At 31.1% G+C, this 21,042-nt stretch overlaps 1 protein-coding gene across 1 annotated transcript; it reads left to right on the top strand.

Annotated features, from left to right (window-relative positions):
- Nucleotides 1-14,428: 14,428 nt before the first annotated feature.
- Nucleotides 14,429-15,012, top strand: LOC149894019 (ARL14 effector protein-like). Its single transcript, XM_090076785.1, has 2 exons — nt 14,429-14,722; nt 14,840-15,012. Exons 1-2 carry the CDS (start codon nt 14,461-14,463, stop codon nt 15,010-15,012), a joined length of 435 nt encoding a protein of 144 aa, XP_089932911.1. The 5' UTR covers nt 14,429-14,460.
- Nucleotides 15,013-21,042: the final 6,030 nt, after the last annotated feature.

Below are 21,042 nucleotides of genomic sequence, written 5' to 3'. Positions count from 1 at the left end.
TGATTCATAATAACTAAACCATCGTGTAGATACAGACATGGACAATGAAAGAGAAATATTTGCTGCAATTCGTCTTTCATCAAACTTTGCTTTCACGATGTGATGATTTTTCACATATTTGATAATTTTCTCTGCATCTTTGACTGTTTTTGTGGCCTCAGTTGTAGAAACTATGTCCTTCACAAGCAAGTTGACTCCATGAGCTCCGCATCCGCTAGCCGAAATGTGTGGATATTTCTCCTCGATGATCCTCCACGCTAATTTCATAACAGGAGCGTTGTTGTTTATGAAACTGGTAAATTTTTGTGAGCCAATCTTCTCAATAACTTGAAAGATTGCTGCGGCAACTGCAGATGAATTTTGAATGATTCCGAATGTATTTATTGAGGTGTAAAAAAAAGGCTTCTGATCGGGCGATTTAATACAAAAATTCACTATGTGATCGCCTCTTATGGTCGTCCAGCCGTCAGACATCAGTGTTAAGTTTGTTTCAGAATTCAAAATTTCATTTACAGAAGTAGAACAATTTGGGTATTGTTTGTCGAGCAGAGATCCTGATAAGGCTTTAGCATTCGGAATGACAGATGCATACGACGGAGCGTCTAAACGAAATCCTTAAAGGCCTCCGATTCGACGAAATGATTTTTTTTTTTCTTTTTAGTTTACAATTATTAATCGTAATACAACAATATAACAATACATAAACTTGGTATCTGAAAGAAGATCCAAAAGATCTTGTCGTCAGAACCATATAAAATATATCAAACGTGTATATATAATAAAATAAATATACAATTGATTTAATAACTAGTTTTAATGTAGAATTAACAAAAACTCAAAATAATTTTACAAATTATCCAGAATGAAATAATTTTTCATTTCAAAAATATTTATATATATTGCCAGTAGAAAGAATATAGTTTTTTAATTTAGTTTTTAAAACTGAAAATGAAATTGACAAATCAAAATTTGGAACAACAATTTTGTTCCACAAATATGGTGCTCGATAGTTACTGCAAAATTGATTAAACTTTGTTTGACTAAAGGGTTCAAGTAATAAATTATTATTTCGTAAAGGAAATTTTTGGTTATAGTTTTATGGGTAAAAAGATCTTTAAAAATCGACAATGGTTGTTCATTTTTACAACGAAACATAAAACATAAAATATTATAGACATTAAGCTCGTAGTCGTTGAGTACTTTAACGCTTTTAAATAAAATATTTGAATGGGAGAAACGATTTTCAAAACATATTACACGCATTGCGTGTTTCTGACGATGGTAAAGATTTCGCAACTTACTTTTAGAGGTACTTCCCCAAACAATATTTGCAAAATTTAAATAGCTATGAATAAATGAATAGTAGAGTTTAAGTTTTGTTTACTTAGATAGTATCTGACTTTATATAGAACTCCAATACTTTTTGTCAATTTAGTAGAAATAAAGTCGATATGATACTTCCATGTAATATTTTCATCAACGTAAATGCTTAAAAATCTTGTGACCGACTCCTTTTTTATTTGAATTTTATCAATAAAAAGTTTAGGTAAATTACTTGGTAAAAAACGCTTTTTTGCGAGAGAGAGGAAAAGGATCCATTTTGTTTTGTCAATGTTTAAAGTTAACTTGTTGCACTTAAACCAGTTGGAGATGCGATTGAGTTCTTTACTCATATTTGAAAAAAGCTCATAAATGTCACTGTTTGACAGAAATAAATTAGTATCGTCGGCAAACATGATACTCATAAGGTTAGAAGCTTTATTTAAATCATTTATATAGACTAGAAACAAAAGTGGACCTAGAATAGAACCTTTTGGAACACCACATTTTATGTCAACTAATTTTTTATTTTGAAAATAATCACCATAGGAAACAAATTGTTTTCTATTTGTCAAGTAACTTTTATACCGTTTTATTAGTTTGCCAATAATTCCGTAAAATTTGAGTTTTTTAAGTAGAATTTTGTGATCGTTCGTGTCAAATGCTTTTGATAGGTCAAAGAAAATACCTAGTGTATATTGTGATCTACCAAATGAATTGGAGATTTCACGAATGAACTGTGTAATGGCTTGTTCAGTTGAACAATTTTTTTTAAAACCGAATTGATTTTTATACAGAAGTTTATTTAGATTAAGATAATTGTATGTTCTATTGTATATAATTCTTTCTAAAATTTTTAGAAGGTTGAAAGAACTGAGATAAGGCGATAATTCAATTTTTGGTTTTAAACGGTTATAAATACATGCAATAAAACTTAAAACTTAAATTTTTAATGGACGCATTTATAATCTTCTTTTAAACTCTTTGCATCTAATTGACATTATAAATTCAGTGAGAAAGGTTATAAAGGCAACTGTCCAATGAGTTTGAATAGAAAAAGTGGTTTTAAAGTGTCTCTACAAAAATTCACTTTTAAGGATTCACATTGTTTTAAGAAAAAATTTAAATGATGAATTGAATTTGTTAAATTTAAAATATTTTATTGAACTCATTGTGTTGCTTTATATTGATGTATATTTTATCATATTGTATCATATAATGTTATATTATTATGTGATATACTAGGTTAAATTACATTATATTATCTTACATCACATTATATTTTATTACATAATAAAATATAAAATTGTATTGTATTATATATGATTATTATATTTTATATCATATTACATTATTGCGTATTATATATTATAAATTAACATATTATATCATTTGTACGTTATATAAAAACAAATTTATAACTTTATTATAAACTTATTACTCTATTAAATTACATTACATTATATTATATTTTATTATACTATATTATATTAAATTGTATTATAATATACTATATTATATTATTATATAGTCCATTATAACATATTATATTATATCATTATATATTACATTTCATTATATTATACTATATTATATTATTTTATCAACCGGGTAAAGTTTAGTATTTAAAAAAACTGTATTTATGTTGTACACAGTAAAAGTAAAATTACACTTGTTACATGGACGAAGACTGCTTCACGTGAACTTACAAAGTTTGTTAGCAGAAAAAAATCTCTTTTAAAAGGAATTTTTTTACATCATCACGGAGGATAATCCACATGCAGTTTGGATGTGATTTTCGTAAATCTAAATCAAAAACTCTTCGCTTCATAAACACTTTACAATCGCCCTAGGGAATTCCTGCAGAATCTGTGCACCATTTCGTTAATATTTTGTCTATTTTTTTAAAAGTGCTTTGACAAATTTTTTTTACGCCAATGGACTTTTTTTAAGCATCTTGCGCTGATTTGGGAATTTAAGGGTTTAAAAAAACTTAAAATAAAATACGTTAGGGTTTGTAAGGGTTTGTAAAAACGTCAAAAAAAAATGACAATTTGAGTTTTAACGAATTCACATTTATAATAAAATACACTAATATATACAAAAAAAAAGTGGAATTTTCATTCTAAAATAGATCACTAACAAATTGTTAACAAAACACAAGTTACATTAATAATTAGTTTTAAAGATGACTTTTAATCGGATTGTTGTTTTTTGATTCTTCATTTTTCTAAGTCTTATTTTGCGATTATTTACTTTCTCACCAAAGTTGTTTTTTTTTTGTTCGTGATTTTCATAGTGTCAATGCCAATGACAATGGTAAGCACGTTAAGCGAAGCTATGTTTAATCAAAAACCAAAAAGGCAACAGTAATTTGGTTTTGAATATCAAAAAAGAGCAAAATCAGTAGCAATTTGTGTGCATCATAATCGTAGCTTAAAAAACCTTCGGGCGATTGAAAGTGGAGCTCGTTATGCAAACTCACTCATTGGAATATTGTGGATCTAGCGTCTATAAGATTTAAATAAACGTAATATTCGGACTATATTATTGGCATGGTGGGAGCATGAGGATGAGGAGGAGAAGGACATAGTCTTGATGAGAGGGATTATTGGTTTAAATGAGGTGTTGAAAACAGATTATGATGCTAAAAAAAACTTAAAGCGCAGCAGCTGAAACAAGGTTTTTTTTAGAAGACTTAACAATGATTCTTTGTTTTTTTTGGAAATTGAAACGTTCACGAGCATGTTCAAATTCCTGATTTTTTACAGACAAGCGTTAGAACCAGACTAGGGAATGTCATCGGGTCCCGTTCGGTCGCTGAACAGGAAATTTCAAAAACATTTTGGGGTCCCGAAACCTTTTAGGTATAGAACCGTTAAATACCCGATAGCCCGACAACCTCAAACAATCATCGAGTTCGGGTATTAAATTTTTTAATACCCAAAAATCCGAACCCGTTCGGTTTTTGACTTTATCACCGTTCAGGTCCCGAAACTTAGTAAAAAGGTTTTAAAAATTTGCGAAAATTGCTAAAAGCCACTAATTTAAAAAAGGTACCAAATAAAACTTATTTAAGCTGAGAGTTAAATAAACAACATGAGTGTTTAATTAAGGTTCACAATTAATTAAACAGCATGAGTAAATGAAAGAGGTTAAATAATGTGAAAATAAATGTAGTTTTGATACGAAAGTTTAACTTTCTAAACACATGAGTTGCTTTATCCTCAAGAATAAGTATATCAATTTTTACCTAACACTGATTACAAAATAAAGAATTAAAGTTTGGAGATGTACTGATTCGGAGACTGTTTTCATGAGTTTCTTAACAGAACTAAATTGAAAAAAATCTGAACCTAGTTTTAAAAAATTATTTTCGACAAACTCTTTGTCTTCTTAAGTGACATATATGTCCATAACGTTAAATGCAGCAACAGGGCTTCCTCGATGTCATCATCTGGCTCCTCATTTTAAATTGATAAAGAGCTGTTTTTTTCTGAGCAGAACTTGAGCAACATTTTTCTCTCAAACTTAGAGCAGTTGCTCTTGATGAAGAGTAGTTTTTCAGCCTTTAGAGGATCCATGCAATTTCTTCCCTTCGTGACTGTCTGGCTGGAAGCCTTGAACAAGCGTTCTAAGGAGGCAGAACTTGCAGAAATGCTCTGGATAGCTAAGGCAGCCTTGGAGAGAATTGGATTTACGTTCCGTTTTGTCACCCAGAACTGAATTGGTATTCCCATCCATGCAGAAACTGCCTTAACATCATTTTCATAGACAAAAAGCTCTCTTTTAATTCAAGTCACGCTCTTCTTCTGCTTCTTTGGATGGATGAAGCTCAAAGAGAAGCATCTAAGTTTTTAATGCCGAAGGCTATCATCGACGAGGAATGGTTCAACCTTGGAGTCTTCTTCCCCACTTTTGCCAAACAAACTTGACAAGAACACTTTGACAGATTCTTTAGGATACTTGGACAACTTCTGGAGACTGAACATAGCTTCTTTGAACTTGGCTTTCAAAAATTTTCCGTGTTTTGTTCTGAAAAATATAAAAGAGAACTTAAAAAGTTAGACTTTCATGCGCAAAAAGACTTTAAGGGCGGAAATTTTTTTTAAAACTTAAAAAAATCTCTACTGAGTATTTTTCCTTATAATTACATCTATTTTCATTTTTGGAATTATTCTCAACTCATCCCTCCCACTTTGATTAATTATTAGAATCATGAACAGTTGATGAGCTCCCTTTTCAGATTCAGTTGGTTCCCAGAAATACTGCCAAGTTAGGGAGCGTTTCTGTCTTCCTCACTTCCTTGAGTACGGGAACGCTTCAGTTTTGAGCGGCCATCTAAAATGACAAATTTGGAAAAGTAATTAACCATAGCATTAAAATTAATTTTCAACAAAGCTTTGAATGCTTCCAATCGTCTCTAGATTCTTTGCAACTTTATGCAATGCCTGAAGGAAGTTACTATCCCCTGTGAAAAAATTTACTGGCACTGAGCAAAGAAACTAAACTAATTATATTTAAAAATGCATCACCTGTTTTATCGGCTTCGCTTTCATGGGGAGGCTGGTCATCTGGATCTGAGGATGGTGTTGGATTTTCTTTTTCACGTTCACATCCTTCTTTGTTTTCAATATCAACATCGCCTAGACTTTGTGATGGCAGAACACTTGACTGGCTGGTTAACATTTTTAAAATGTTTTTTTCTTAAAATCGGACGTGCCTAACCGATTTTAGTTTCAAAACTTTAAAATTAAAACTTTTCTAACATCATTTCAAGAAACGGAAAAGGAAACAATTCTGAAAACACACAATGATGCTTTACGATCGCTTTTGCGGTTTTTGGCCTACCTTGGATTTTTTGTAACAACCAATCGGAGTCGAGCATTTCAAATAAATGGCAAGAGTATTTTTTCCAAACGGATGACGTGGATTGCATGAGGAAATAAATTCAATTTTGTTTAACTGCCAAAAGGCCGAGTGAAAATGTGATTATTGCGATTTTATGGTTAAATTCTATTTTCGGTATTTTTTTTAGAAATATCACTTACTTTTGAACAAAATGGACCTTTTTCTCGGAATACACGACAGAACCGTTCGGGAATTATCATTTTAACGGGTAATCGGGTTCGGGTACCGATAATATCAGTAACTTTTGGGTACCGATTACTTAAAACACCTGAAAGATTGAGTCAAGCATGGAAAATTTCAACTACCCGATTTATTGGCGTTATCGGTTAATATCCGTTCGGGTAATCGGAGTCCGATAAAATTCTTTTTAGCTTTTATCGGTGTCCAATACCCGTTCGGGTTGGGTCTTGTTAGGTTCCAATCAAGACCCGGACATTTCCTAGTTGGAGCTGGTGAAACTATGTGTGTGTGTGTGTGTGTGTGTGTGTGTGTGTGTGTGTGTGTGTTTGTGTGTGTGTGTGTGTGTGTGTGTGTTGTGTGTGTGTGTGTGTGTGTGTGTGTGTGTGTGTGTGTGTGTGTGTGTGTGTGTGTGTGTGTGTGTGTGTGTGTGTGTGTGTGTGTAGTTCCCTTATTTATTATCGAGGTCATTCGTTTTAACGGCATCTTAAAGAGTAATCTTCTCTCTATACGATCAAACTTCGAGATCGATAATTTATTAAAAAACGAGTGAGAGAATACATTGTGTATGGGACTAGGTCAAAAAAATCGTCGAACACTGGGTGTTTTACCCAGTTAGTCAATAATAATATTAAACAAAATTAATGAGACACTTAAAACAATAAAAAAAAAAAAAAAAAAAAAAGATTATAGTTTTAGAAGACGTAATTTTTGGAAGAAGACAGTTTAGAAGACGTAATTTTTGGAAGAGACAGCCAAGGCGGGATATGGTTACCTCTGACTACCGTGACTTCTTACAAATCATCCTTATTCAACATCATTCTCAACATCCGAAAAATTAGATTGTGTCCACGCCTCTTTGACAGCTATCTTAACAAAAAGTTTTATTCAAAGTTTTTTTCTCAAGGTCATTTTAATTGCTATGGAAACGGCAAGTGTAAATTGATCCCAGTTACATGAAAAATGAAATCAGCCAACATAATTGATTGGGGTGGAAAAAAACTAGATTTGAAAACAACCGAAAGTTTTTCGAAATAAAACACAAACCTAATATCTTTAATAAAATTATACTACTATATTTACAAAAAAAATTTTTTAAACCGCCTGCCTCCTTCGATAAAAAAAAAAAAATGTCCACCGTTCGAAGCTTTAACAAAATTCGCTAGAATTTTGTTTTTCGATTTTCCGAGTTCCAATTTTTTATTTTTTTATTTTAACAACATCAAAAAAAACTTTCCGTTCTAAAAATTTATCGAATCTCATTTTAAAAACTCGAATATTTTTTTCATAACTGTTACCATTGACAACAACAAAAAAACAACCAAATGATTTTACATTTCCATTATTATTACATTAAATAATTATCAATTTATTATCTTTCCGTGATTTTTTGCAGTATTTTCAAAACTTCCTTAAGTTTTAATAAACAAATATTCGCAACAAAAACTCCACATAAAAATAAAAATCTTTCCATTTTTTTCAACGTTTCAAGTTTTAAAAGAAAATCGTTTTTTTTTCTTTTTAAATTATTTAATATTTCATTTCATAAATAATTTTTGAATTATTTATACATTTTACATTTTTATTTAACATATTAAAAATATTTAAAAAATCAAAAGTATTTCGTATCACTTCAACTTTTTCAACTCTTCGATGTTATAAAAACTTTCTTGTATTACATTTACTTTTTACATATTTACATTTGTATTTATTTTTTATTTAACATATTAAACATTTTTCGTGTTTCTTACTTTAAACTCTTCGATGTTATCAAAATATTTTCCACGGTACTCGATCGTCAACCACTTGAAGTTTGAACCACGAAGCCATTCACAAATGTCGTCGATGAAGTTCGTGTCGTCGTGAAGGAAACCCGTTTAAGAAATAATTCTTCAGCGAGTCGAATCCACGGGATGAAACCTTCGAACTCGTTCTTTGATATGAAAGTATGACTGATGTATATCTGCAAGTATTTAATCTTATGCATCGGTGTCCATCCATCGATCTTCACTGGATAACTTAAGTAAACTTCACGAACATAACACATGGTCGAACATAAAATGACAAGTTTTTTCTCATCTTCAGATAAAATATTTTTCCAAACAAATAATTCATCCAACTTGCATCCTGCGTCACAAAATTTCTCCATGAAATATTTCTCATGTGAAACTTCATGAGCAGTTTTTCCATCGCTTATCTTAATCCACCACTGTCGTTCATCGATTGATCTTTTCATGCCCTCGGTAATCGACGCCTGCGCTTCAAAGAAGCATTCCATGAACATCTTGTATTTATCTTCATAATCTACAACTGAAGAATATTAATAACATATTAATATTACTGTTAATATTTATTTATTTGCAACAAGAATTGTTCAAGAAAACCAAATTTCAAAATTTTGAAAACACAATATCGTGTTAAATAAATATATTACGGATATTATTTTCTTCATAAAAAAGATCAAAACAGTTCAAATGATCACAAATTAGTTCAAAAAATATTTTTTATTTATCAAATATTTGTAAACAAATAAATAATTTACGAAATACAAAATTAAAATATTTATTGAAACTTGTCATACATCGTTTTCAAACTTTGGTTGCGCTCCAACCAATAGAAATACGATAAACAATTCAGCCAATCAGATGCTTGACCAAAAGCATTAAAAGAGCGCTCGACTTTATTTAAAAGTCGCGTGAGATTTTTGATACAAAAATAATTTATTTTCAAACTGAAATAAAAACATTTTCGCTTTCTATTTCTTTGCTGTAGCAACAAAAGATATTAAAAACTAAATGAAAAGTATGTCAATTTAAAGCGGTATTAGTCGAATGAAATTGTCAAAACGGTTGGAAATTATATTTTAAAAGTTTCACACGAAAAGTACCGTATAAGGAGCCATTTCTTTTAGAGACATCTTTCTTTTAAACTTTCAAACTTGTTTTTAAGAGAAAAAATGATCAAAAAACGCGTTTTTTAGTTTTTTTGTTTTTTTGGTGACATTTTAATGTCACCAAATAAACTAAAACTTTTTAAATTTATAACTAAAATCATTGTATTAATTGAACTTGTTATCGCTAAGTAATAGAAATATATTCTGCTCAAAACTGATTTTAACAACTACATAATAACAAAATCTTAAACACTTACTTCTTTCACATCGTTCGTTCAGAAATTACAAGAAACAAAAAAATGAACTCAGAAGTTTGCGATTTTCATCAATGAAACTACTCAGCTCCTGCGGCGATGTTCTTACTTAAAAAACGTTCGTTCGCTCACTGAGTTGTTTGAAAACTCAACCAGTGTGAGGGTTTAGTTGCAATTGAAAACTCGAACGTCGAATGCGGAACAGTAGTTTGCAATTGTTCTCTTTGCTCCATTTGTCATGGAACGCTTTAAATATTCTCAGTTCTCCTGAGATAATTTAGAGCATCTCAAAACAATTTTTAAAAGTAAGAACGCGATTGAAGTTTGCATACTTTTTTTTACAGTGTAAAATCCAAAACAATGCGTAGAAATGAGGGATTAAAAATATTGTCTGAGACATAAAAAACAGGGATTTTCACGCTGCTGCTACAGAAGTTCAAGAAATATCAAAAGATCCTTTTAGCTCTTTACAGCCACACCCCTAATAATTCTTCTGAAAGACCAAACATCAAGTAACAATCTGTTTAACAAAGCAATAACAAAAAGTCGCCAAATATTCTTTTTGAAATTTCGAAAAAATGGAATTCAATTTTCCTTTACACCCCTCACATATGTAATATAAAAAAAGATTTCTCAAAGTAACATTAAAACTTATATTTTATATGATTTTATACATTTCTCTTTTCTTAGGATGAAAAAACACATTTTCTTCAGATTTTGAAGGCCTAAAAGTTTTATGAGAGGGATTGAGTAGAAACCAATTAAGTACATATAGAATTGAGTTTCTTGATATACAAATAAGGTGTAATCAAACGAGTTATTTATCGTAGGGTGCAAACTGTTTTACTCCGCTAAATTTATTGCGCTGTTACCAGGTTGCTTTGTTACCTGATCTTTCATTTCCTTCTGGCTTTTTAGAAGTTTTGTTATAAAGAACTCACAAAAATGTTGAAAACCATGCTGTCAATAATTCCAAAAAGCAGCGCCTACAAACTAAAAGTGCAAGAATAACAGCGATGACCTATCTTTAAGCGGTAAAGTTTTTTTTATCGAAAGAAATTGCTTACAAGAGAATAAACAACAAGAGACATGACTTAGAAGAGAAGGAGTTAATACCTTATCTTATCCTTCTATTTTAGCCTAATATCCTTTTTCAAAATGGTGCTTTCAGTTAACAAAGTTCAAAATCAAACATTTTTCGTAGCTAATACTTTATAAACTGAAAGCCGAGCTGAAAGCAGCGATTAAATGTCAACAACTGATGTTTAAATTAAGTGTTGTTACTGTTGTAATAGCTCTTATTGATTGTTTACAGCTGCGATTTTACTAACACAATTTGTTTCTATAACTTTATAAAGTCATTGTCAGCAGGTCAACATCAGCCAAACATCTTCTCTGAGTAAAAATTCATACTTAGCATTTGTTTTCGTTCAACAAAGCAAGATAAACTCAAAAGTGCTGAGGATGATCAGAGTCTTGAAGTGCTGCAGTCATTTTAGTGATACTCATGAATAAGTTTGTAACTTCATATATTCGCTTCGTTCCAGCTTAAAAAATGCTTACAGAGTTGTTTGAAAACTCATCCAGAGTGAGGGTTTAGTTGTAATTGAAAACTCGAACGTGGATTGTGGAACGAAAGTTTGTAATCTTTCTCTTCGCTTTATTTGCCACGGTACGCTTTATATATTCTCAGTCCTCCTGAGAATATTTAGAGCATCTCATGACAATTTTTGAAAGTAAGAACGTGATTGAGGTATTTGTACTTTTTTTAACAGGAACTTTCAAACAAATAAAAAATACTTGTTTTCAATTTTGTTAAAATCGAGAAACATTTGCTTTATAATAAAAAAACTCTATCGCGGTAAATTGAAACGTTGAATAAGCGTTGATATTGTAACGTAATTTAGCTTCTCAAAATGAAACGTTTATTCAACGTGGAATCACTTTACGCAAAAAGCCACTTTAAAAACGTTTCAAAATTTATGCTTTATCAACGTTAAAAATAAACCGCTTTTTAAACGTTACATTTTCAACGTTGAAAAAGTGTATAAATTTCAACGTATATTATCTTCTAAAAAAATCGCGTTTATTCAACGTTGAATAATAGTACGCAAATAATCACAGTAAAAACGTCGCAAAGTTTAAGGTTTATCAACGTTACACATTAGCTGCTTTTTTAACGTATTTAAGCTATTTATAAAACAACGTTTATTCAACGTCACATATAACAACGTTAAAAAGGTGGTAATTAAAAAACGTTGAAAAAGTGTTTTTTTGCCAAAGTTAATAAAACGTTGCTTTTATTAACTTTGCAACGTTAAGGAAGTAGCACATTGACAATTTTTGTCTCATTGATGTAGCCATTACAAAAATAATTTGCCGTAATGGAAAGGCAAGGAAAACTAAATAGAATGCATGCAGATGGTATAAAAAAATATTTTAAAGTTATATTTTATAACCTATTTTTATTGCGACTAATTTAAAACTTTTAGATTTTATATCAAAGTGTATATAATATACATAAATCTCAGGGTAAATTCTATTTATTCAGGTTATTTTTGTCTATATTTTTATTTTATTTTAAGTTGACCATTTTAATAAAATGCTCAACTTTTTTAAAAAAGTTATTTCTTAGTAAGAAATAGTACTTTATTTTAATAATGTTCAGATGTACAAAGTAATATCAAAGCTAATAAAAAATAAGTCAGACTAAATTTAGTCTGTTAACAGACTAAATTTTAAAGACATATTGTGTGTTTGTTTGTCTGTATTATATATTCATGCTTTTTTTAAAATTTCACATAAATGTATATAAATATCTATACAAAACGAATTTAAATTCTATTAAGATAATTTAAATTCTATTAAGATAATTATAATGGCTTCCACCCCTGAATAATTTTTGGATATTGGACTTTGAGCTGACCCGAGAGCGCCACCTATCTAGGGTGAAAGTAGACATAGTCCCACACCCAGGAATGTCAATTTTGAAATCAAGTAATGACGTCCGCGGAAATAAATTGGATTTGAAGTCAAAAATCATACTAAAAAAGGACTAGCAGGTGTAACATACAAAAATGCCTAGAAATTTTTTTTGGTAGTTTAGATATTACCCAAAATGGGCATGCATACTACCCATATGTGTGCCAAAATGTGTATAAAATTTCAGGCCAAAATATTGCTTACTTTTGAAATTATGGCAATTCCAGTTTTCAAAAGCCTCACTTTTTGCCAATGTTACCATGTAAAGTTACCATCCATTGAGCCACTATCTAAGTTATCCAACAGGCAACACTACACTTTAGCCCTACAGGTTGTGGGCAACAACTTTTGTAACAAAAAAGGGCTTAAAAAATTAGAGGGGGTCATCTATACTCATTTTTTTATTATGATTTAAGAGTTATATTAATAAAGGAAAATCCCTTAACTTGATAAGTTTTCTTGACATAGTTCTCTACCACTAAGTCTTAGAAAAAACTTTTTGTTACAAAAGTTGTTGCCCACAACCTGTAGGGCTAAAGTGTAGTGTTGCCTGTTGGATAACTTAGATAGTGGCTCAATGGATGGTAACTTTACATGGTAACATTGGCAAAAAGTGAGGCTTTTGAAAACTGGAATTGCCATAATTTCAAAAGTAAGCAATATTTTGGCCTGAAATTTTATACACATTTTGGCACACATATGGGTAGTATGCATGCCCATTTTGGGTAATATCTAAACTACCAAAAAAAATTTCTAGGCATTTTTGTATGTTACACCTGCTAGTCCTTTTTTAGTATGATTTTTGACTTCAAATCCAATTTATTTCCGCGGACGTCATTACTTGATTTCAAAATTGACATTCCTGGGTGTGGGACTATGACTACTTTTACCCTAGATAGGTGGCGCTCTCGGGTCAGCTCAAAGTTCAATATCCAAAAATTATTCAGGGGTGGTTGGCAATGCATCGGTTTGTACGCAAAAGTGCGTACTTGGATTATTTTCCATAGTAAAAATACGCGACCGATGATCAAATAAAGTTCGGTAATTAATCGGAAAAACCTATGGGTAATTCCATGTCAAAACAACAAGTCGAGATAACCCACCATCTCAGAAATACTTGATTTTTGGCACAAATGCAGTTAATACCGTCGTTAGGAATAATCAAAACATATTTGGAGCCAATTTCATTATATTGAGAGTTATGGGTCTTTGAAGTTTGAGATTTTTTTTTTTTTTATTCTCCGTGCTCTTAACAACGTATATAGCAACACTTAAATGTTTAAGTATGCACAGTTACATTAACCATACGTTTACAAAATTTAATAGGTATAGAAACTTTTGAAGAAAGAAATAAAAAATCATTACATAAAGTTATTAGATCTTATATTTGAATAAAAACTTTAAGATGAAAACCGGGTTTTTAACAATAATTTTTCAGTAAACATGTCTAGTTTAAGATTAATTGCAGAAAAGGTATTGATCTATTCGTTTTAAATCTTTACAATAATAGTTTATATATAAATACCTGTAAGAGGCAAAAATTATTTCACTGTTTTTTAATGTACATATCTATTTTTTTATTGTTTTATTTTTGCAATTTTATTTTTGCATTTTTATTTACCGTTTTGGTTATAATCTCCATATAGAGATTATAACTAAAACAAATTCTCACAAAAAAATTATAATTTCTCACATAAGTATTATTATATATAATACTCAAATGTTAGAACCATTTGCTCTATTTAATTAATTAAACAAGAAACCAGAAATTCATTTTTATTTTGAAAATAAATAAGTGTAATAGCTATGAATACACTTATTTATTTTAAAATAAAGTTTTAATTATAATACTCATGTTAGAAATTATTATTTATTTAATGTTGGTTTTAGAAAAATAAAATATTGAAATTAAATATTTTTATAATGGCTGGAACTTCACAATGCTCCACTGGATTGATTTTAAAATCAAATTGTCACAAGTTAACATTTACAAACCACATTGGAGTAAAATTTTTTAAAGATTTAGCTCCAGATGAGCAAAATTTAGTTGCGCTGAGGTCTGGTGTTTCTCCTGTTTTGATTATTGACTTATGTTTTCATCATCAAAAGTTCTATCTTGAGAAGTTCCCTGTGTTTCAGAATAAATGCTGTGATCCACTGTTAATTCACAAAAGACCCTGCAAAGGTTAGTAAAGCTTGTCATAAAGTTTTTTATAAGTGTTACTTTGTCATAATTTTAAGGTCTTTATGTTTGTTAATACTAGGCACATTTTATTTTATCAAGTTATATTTTTTAATTTAGCATCTCTCAGAGAAGTCACGTTAAGAACCATAGCTTTAAACAACAGGTTCAATATTGTACCTGGTCAAAAAAATTGTACAAATTGCTTAGTCAAATTAAAAGCTTCCACTGAAATTAACACTGATAACATTGATATTTCTGATGATTACACAAATGAAAGTGTTATAATTTAAGTAATAATGTAATATAACATTCATGACGTCACTTCTGAATATTTCTGGCGTCTTCTGATTATTACAGTTATTAGTAACGCTATTTTTTTATACGATAAATGTTTGTGTTTCTTGTACAGCCTTTTTCTTATATTTGATAAAAGCCAAAATATACATGAGAGACTTTTTTATTATGGTTTACAACAATTTTATCAAATATAAGTTTTATTATATATAAATATAAATCAGTATGGATGCCAAAATATTCAAAAAAGTACTGTGCGACGAACCAAACGAAGAAGACTATATATACTGGAAAAAAATGCTATCAATTTACCTAGATAAAGCCGAAATACCAGAGGATTGTAAACTTCAAGTCTTATTCGTTCTATGCGTAGTGAAGGCTTTTACGATAATTCAGGATGTTACATCATACGACGATGCAATCAAAATTCTTGATAACAAGTATCAAAAACTATCGACAGCGATCATGATGCGCCATAAACTTCGCTCTTTTAAACAAAAAGAAGGAGAATCGATTGAAAGCTTTATGAGTAACTTAAAACAATTTTCCAGAAAATGTCCAACAGAACCTCTGACAGCAGAGCAACATAGTAACCTACTAATATGTGACGCTTTTATAGCTGGTATTCACTCACTTTCTATTCGTCAACGACTGCTTGAAGCTACAGATGACAACCTAGAGTCACTTTATAAAACAGCTCTTACGATGGAATTGGCTACCGAAGATGCCCTTAATTTGACAACAACTATAACAGCTACTACCACGCTACCGACTTTTGCAGCAAGTCATAATCTTACCAAATCTCCCTGTTTTTGGTGCGGTAATGATCCACATCCAAAAACCAAATGCCCTGCACGAAACTCTACATGTACACATTGTCATAAAAAGGGCCACTGGGCAATTGTCTGTCTTTCTAAGAAAGAAAACAAAACTTACACCAAAGCAGCAGTTGTTAAAGATAACGAAAAGGATGATAACACAATAATATCTACGGTCATAGCAGCAATTGACTCACCTGATAGACTAATTAACGTCACCATAAACGAAAATCTAACATATGCACTGTTAGATACTGGGTCCGACAAAACTTTCATTACATCAAAACTTCTTCGACAATGGAAATTTTCATACGATACTCAATCTACCTCAAAGGTATCACTAGCAGATAACTCGACATTAAAAGTTATAGGTATCTTCCATGGTTCATTATTACTGGCTAGCGAAAAACTAAAAGCACAACTCCTCGTTGTGGACAACTTGGTGGCACCAGTGACTATTGGAATGGACGTGTTAACATGTGATTCCTCAATGACCATCAATTTTAAAGGAAACAAAGAGCCTCTAAAATTCTGTTTAGCAACAAAAAGTATGAAATGTTCAACATACGCCTTGATACCTGGAATCGATATTAACAAAATAAAACCAATAGCTACAACCTCACGACGTATTCCCAAAAATATCTTCGCCATAACAGATGAAATAAACCGCTTACTAAAAAAAGATATAATTCAAATAAGCCGCAGCCCTTGGCGGGCTCAATGTTTTGTAGTATCAACAGGAAATAAAAATCGCCTCGTGATCGATTATTCTAATACAATTAATTTACACACTCCACTCGATTCATACCCTACACCACAAATCGATGACTTAATACTTAAAATAGCAGTCCATAAAATTTTTAGCACAATTGATCTCAAATCGGCGTATCATCAAGTGAGAATACGACCTGAAGATTACAAACTAACCGCATTTGAAGCTAACGGCAAATTATATGAGTTTAAACGCTTACCCTTTGGATGTACAAACGCGGTACCAATCTTTCAAAGAGTAATGGATGAATTCATTCAGGATAATAAACTTGAAAACACATACGCTTATCTCGACGATATAATTATCGGTGGAAAAGATGCCCAAGAACACGATAAAAATCTTAGTCGCTTTCTACACGCAGCTAAAATCACCAACATTGAGATAAACGAAGAAAAGAGTAATTTAAAAAAAAATCATATCGAATTCTTAGGCCATATCATTGAAAATGGAACTATAAAGCCAGACCCAAAAAGATACGAAGCACTGATAAATATGCCTGAGCCAAGATCGTTAAAAGAGCTAAACCGAATGATAGGTTTATTTGCTTATTACGCTAAGTGGATACACAATTGCACAGCATTAACTCTCCCACTTACCCAAGCAAGAGACAATTTTCCAACAAAGGGTTTAACTCCACATGCTAAAGAAGCAATAAAAATACTCAAAAATAAACTTGTAGAAGCTTGTCTAGCCTCCCCTAATTTAAAAGTTTCACTAACAATAGAAACTGATGCCTCCAACTCAGCACTCGGAGGAACACTATTACAACTTGGTAGGCCCGTTGCCTTCTTTTCACGGACATTAACTAATGCCGAAAGGAAGCATGCGATAGTGGAAAAAGAAGCGGCTGCCATAGTGGAATGCTGTAGAAGATGGAGGCATTTGATTAACTCAGTACCCTATATTAATATAATAACCGACCAAAGATCCATTTCCCTTATTTTTAATAAACAGAGTGCAACAAAAATCAAAAATGAAAAATTAACACGATGGCGTTTAGAACTAGCTGATATTAATTATACAATCTCTTACAGGCCGGGGAACCAAAACATTGTAGCAGATGCCCTTTCAAGATGTTGCTCGACTGTAAATAACACTAAAGCGTTTTACAGTATCCATTCCCAGCTATGCCATCCTGGAGTTACAAGAATGATACATTACTGCAAAACCAGAAATCTACCATACTCCACCACAGAAATCAAACAATTAACAAACCAATGTACAACTTGCAATGAGCTCAAACCACCCACAGGTCGTCTCATTCAGGCAACAAGGCCTTGGGAACGCTTATCGATGGACTTTATTGGACCCTTACAATCCACTACAGCAAACAAATACATCCTCGTGGTGGTGGACGAGTACTCACGCTACCCATTTGCATTCCCCTGTCAAGACATATCAGCTGATTCTGTTATACGACACCTTCTCAGCCTCTTTTCATTATTTGGTGCACCATCATCTATTCATACAGATCGTGGAACTCAGTTCGAAAGCTTAAAAATCAAAGTTTTTCTTGAAAAGAACGGAGTATTTAAAACTAGAACCACTCCTTACCATCCCCAAGGCAATGGTCAGTGTGAACGAATAAACAAAACAATACTAAAAGCTGTTAGTCTTGCTCTGAAAACCTTAAGTCTAGGAAAAGAGAAATGGGAAATAGTATTGCAAATGGCTTTGTCCTCCATAAGAGGACTTTTGTGTACCGTCACTAACGAAACACCCCATCAGAGGATGATGAACTTCCAACGCTCGTCAATAATAGGTACTGTTTTACCTAACTTCTTAACAGAACAGGATGCCACAATCCTTTACAGACGTCAGGTAAGAATGAAAGGAGATCCACTCGTTGACAGAGTTCAACTGCTAGAAACAATATCGCCCCACTACGCTTTAATAAAATTTCAAAATGGAAAAATTGATACTGTTTCAACAAACGATCTCGCCCCACTAGAAGACCTTAATCCCCCAACAGAATCAGTCCAACAACAATCCGGTGATTTGAACATTGAACAGATGATCATTAGCAACAATACCAACAATTCCATAAACAGAAACCAAGAAAAATTAAACGAAACCAACGAGGTAACTTCAAACCCATTAGTTGAGAATTCAATTATAGATAGTATCCCTTGTAATCAGTCACCTACAACAGCGGTACCTAGTCAGCCTATGCAGAAAGTTACTACACCCGAGAATCTTAATAACATACCCTCAAGAACAGGACGCGTTACGAAGAGGCCAAAGTATCTCGACGACTACTTTCTTTCCTAGTATAATATCAGAGGTTAAGTCTATACTCTCCGCCCTAAAACTTTCCTAACGTGGAGAAGACTGTTATAATTTAAGTAATAATGTAATATAACATTCATGACGTCACTTCTGAATATTTCTGACGTCTTCTGATTATTACAGTTATTAGTAACGCTATTTTATTAAACGATAAATGTTTGTGTTTCTTGTATAGCCTTTTTCTTATATTTGATAAAAGCCAAAATATACATGAGAGACATTTTTATTATGGCTTACAACAGAAAGTATAAATAAAAAAAAATGTATTTAATGTTCAATAAGAAGCTGATATAAATAAAAATGTGCAAAGTTGATGTGGGATTTAAATTTATGCACCAACATAGCCCTTGAATCTTAAAAAACATTTGCTTGCTTCCTTTTATCAATTATTTCTTAGAATTGACAGTTTGTGTATGTCTATGATATGTTTATGACAATATTTTTGCATTTGTTAAAAAATATCACCTAATTTTGTTTTGTTTTACAGTCCAAAGAAAAACAAAGGAATATGTGAAGAAGTTCACTAATTTGTATATAAATTTGTCAATTCATCAAAACATGGAATTCAAAGAATTAATGTGTTTTGATATTTAAAATGTAGTTTATTTATGGGCATGGATACATTTATGGACATGGATATGTCATGAATATTGCATTTTTATACCTAAGTGAAAATACCTCTTATTTTTGACTAGCTCTGAGTGAAAGTACCTGTTTTTAATATTTAAATATTTTTAATTGAGTTTATCAAATATGCATATTGTAGTTTTACACATAAGTAAGAACTCTTACTTTCTGGTTGTGCTTAAGCATAAACACCTATCAATTTTCTGTCTCAATCTCAATATTCTTTCAATCAAAAATAAAAATTAAATTTTTTAGATTTGTAAGTCAAAAAACAACTCAGTTTTTTTTTTTTTTAGGTATTTATATATACTTTAAGAATATGAAGTTTGGAAATATATAGATCATAACCTTTTCTGTAATTCCTCTTATAGTAAGCCTGTTTACTTTTAAATTTTATTAAAAACGTCAATTTACTCTTTTTGATTTATTAACAAATATAAAAAATTATTATTTCTTAGTATAATTTTATGGTTTAGCATCTAATAATATGTGGAAAATTTCAAATTATGAAATAATATAGTTAAGGTAACAACGTATGTATTGACATTTACTTGTTACTAAGGACGTTGCTAGGGGAGCATGATAAGTAAAAATGTTACAAAGTTTTGAATTTTAAACGAGCATAACTTCTAAAATATTTCGATTTGTTTAATACAACTTTTTGGAATTCTTTTTAGCCTAGTTAAGTATCTTTGTTGCAAAAATTAAGTCATTTAGAGATAGTGGATTATTTTTTTTGAAATTTTGTTGTTGTTTTGACACGGAATTTCCCCCTAGAGAAAGTTCAGGCCCTGGGGAAGTTTACAAATAACGGGCCCTCATTATGATCAATTATATACCCGGGACCACTAGAAGCATGCTCTGGTCATTGAAAATTAAAAATGAAAATTAACTAAATCTTTTAAAAGTCAAAACTATTTAAATCTTTTAAAAATTATTTTAAAAAATTATTTGTACACACACGGGGCCCCGGGAATCTTCCCCGGCCACCCTCCTCTCTCGGCGGCCATGGTAACCATTATATATTTGACTATTTATCTAAGAGTTGTTATTGTTTCTTTGACAATCAAAGTTCATATAACATGTGAACTATTAGTTAGTAAAAATTCTTGAATTTTAAATACGCTTGAAAATCAGCAACTGAAAAGGCAGCTTTTCGATAGTGCTGAGTAAAAAATCGGCAAAATGAGAAAATCAAAATTAGAATTTGAGAGTTTTCTTTTACACTGAAGCTTACAACTGCTAATTATTTAAAACCCTAATAAAGATGCCAAAACTATTTTTAAAAAGTTTAGATTCCATGGAGTTTTTTTTTAACATTAAACTGATTTAGTTTGCTCAACAACAATCATACAATATAAAAGAAGGGTTTTCATTGCTTTTCGCTCAAAGCGTCCACCACTTCCATATCTCAGATCAGAGAGCAATAGCATTTGTTTTTTGTGGCGATTTTTCTCGAGATTTTGCATGTATGGTTCAGTTTTGCGATTCATTAGGTTTTCCTGAATAATAATCTATAG

The sequence above is a fragment of the Hydra viridissima genome, unplaced genomic scaffold, assembly GCF_058129835.1.
Source record: "Hydra viridissima isolate aposymbiotic clone 2 unplaced genomic scaffold, HvirCarnegie_v1 scaffold_1, whole genome shotgun sequence".
Classification (NCBI taxonomy): domain Eukaryota; kingdom Metazoa; phylum Cnidaria; class Hydrozoa; order Anthoathecata; family Hydridae; genus Hydra; species Hydra viridissima.
Note: the sequence above shows the minus strand (reverse complement) of the source record. Positions and strands in the feature narration are given on the sequence as shown.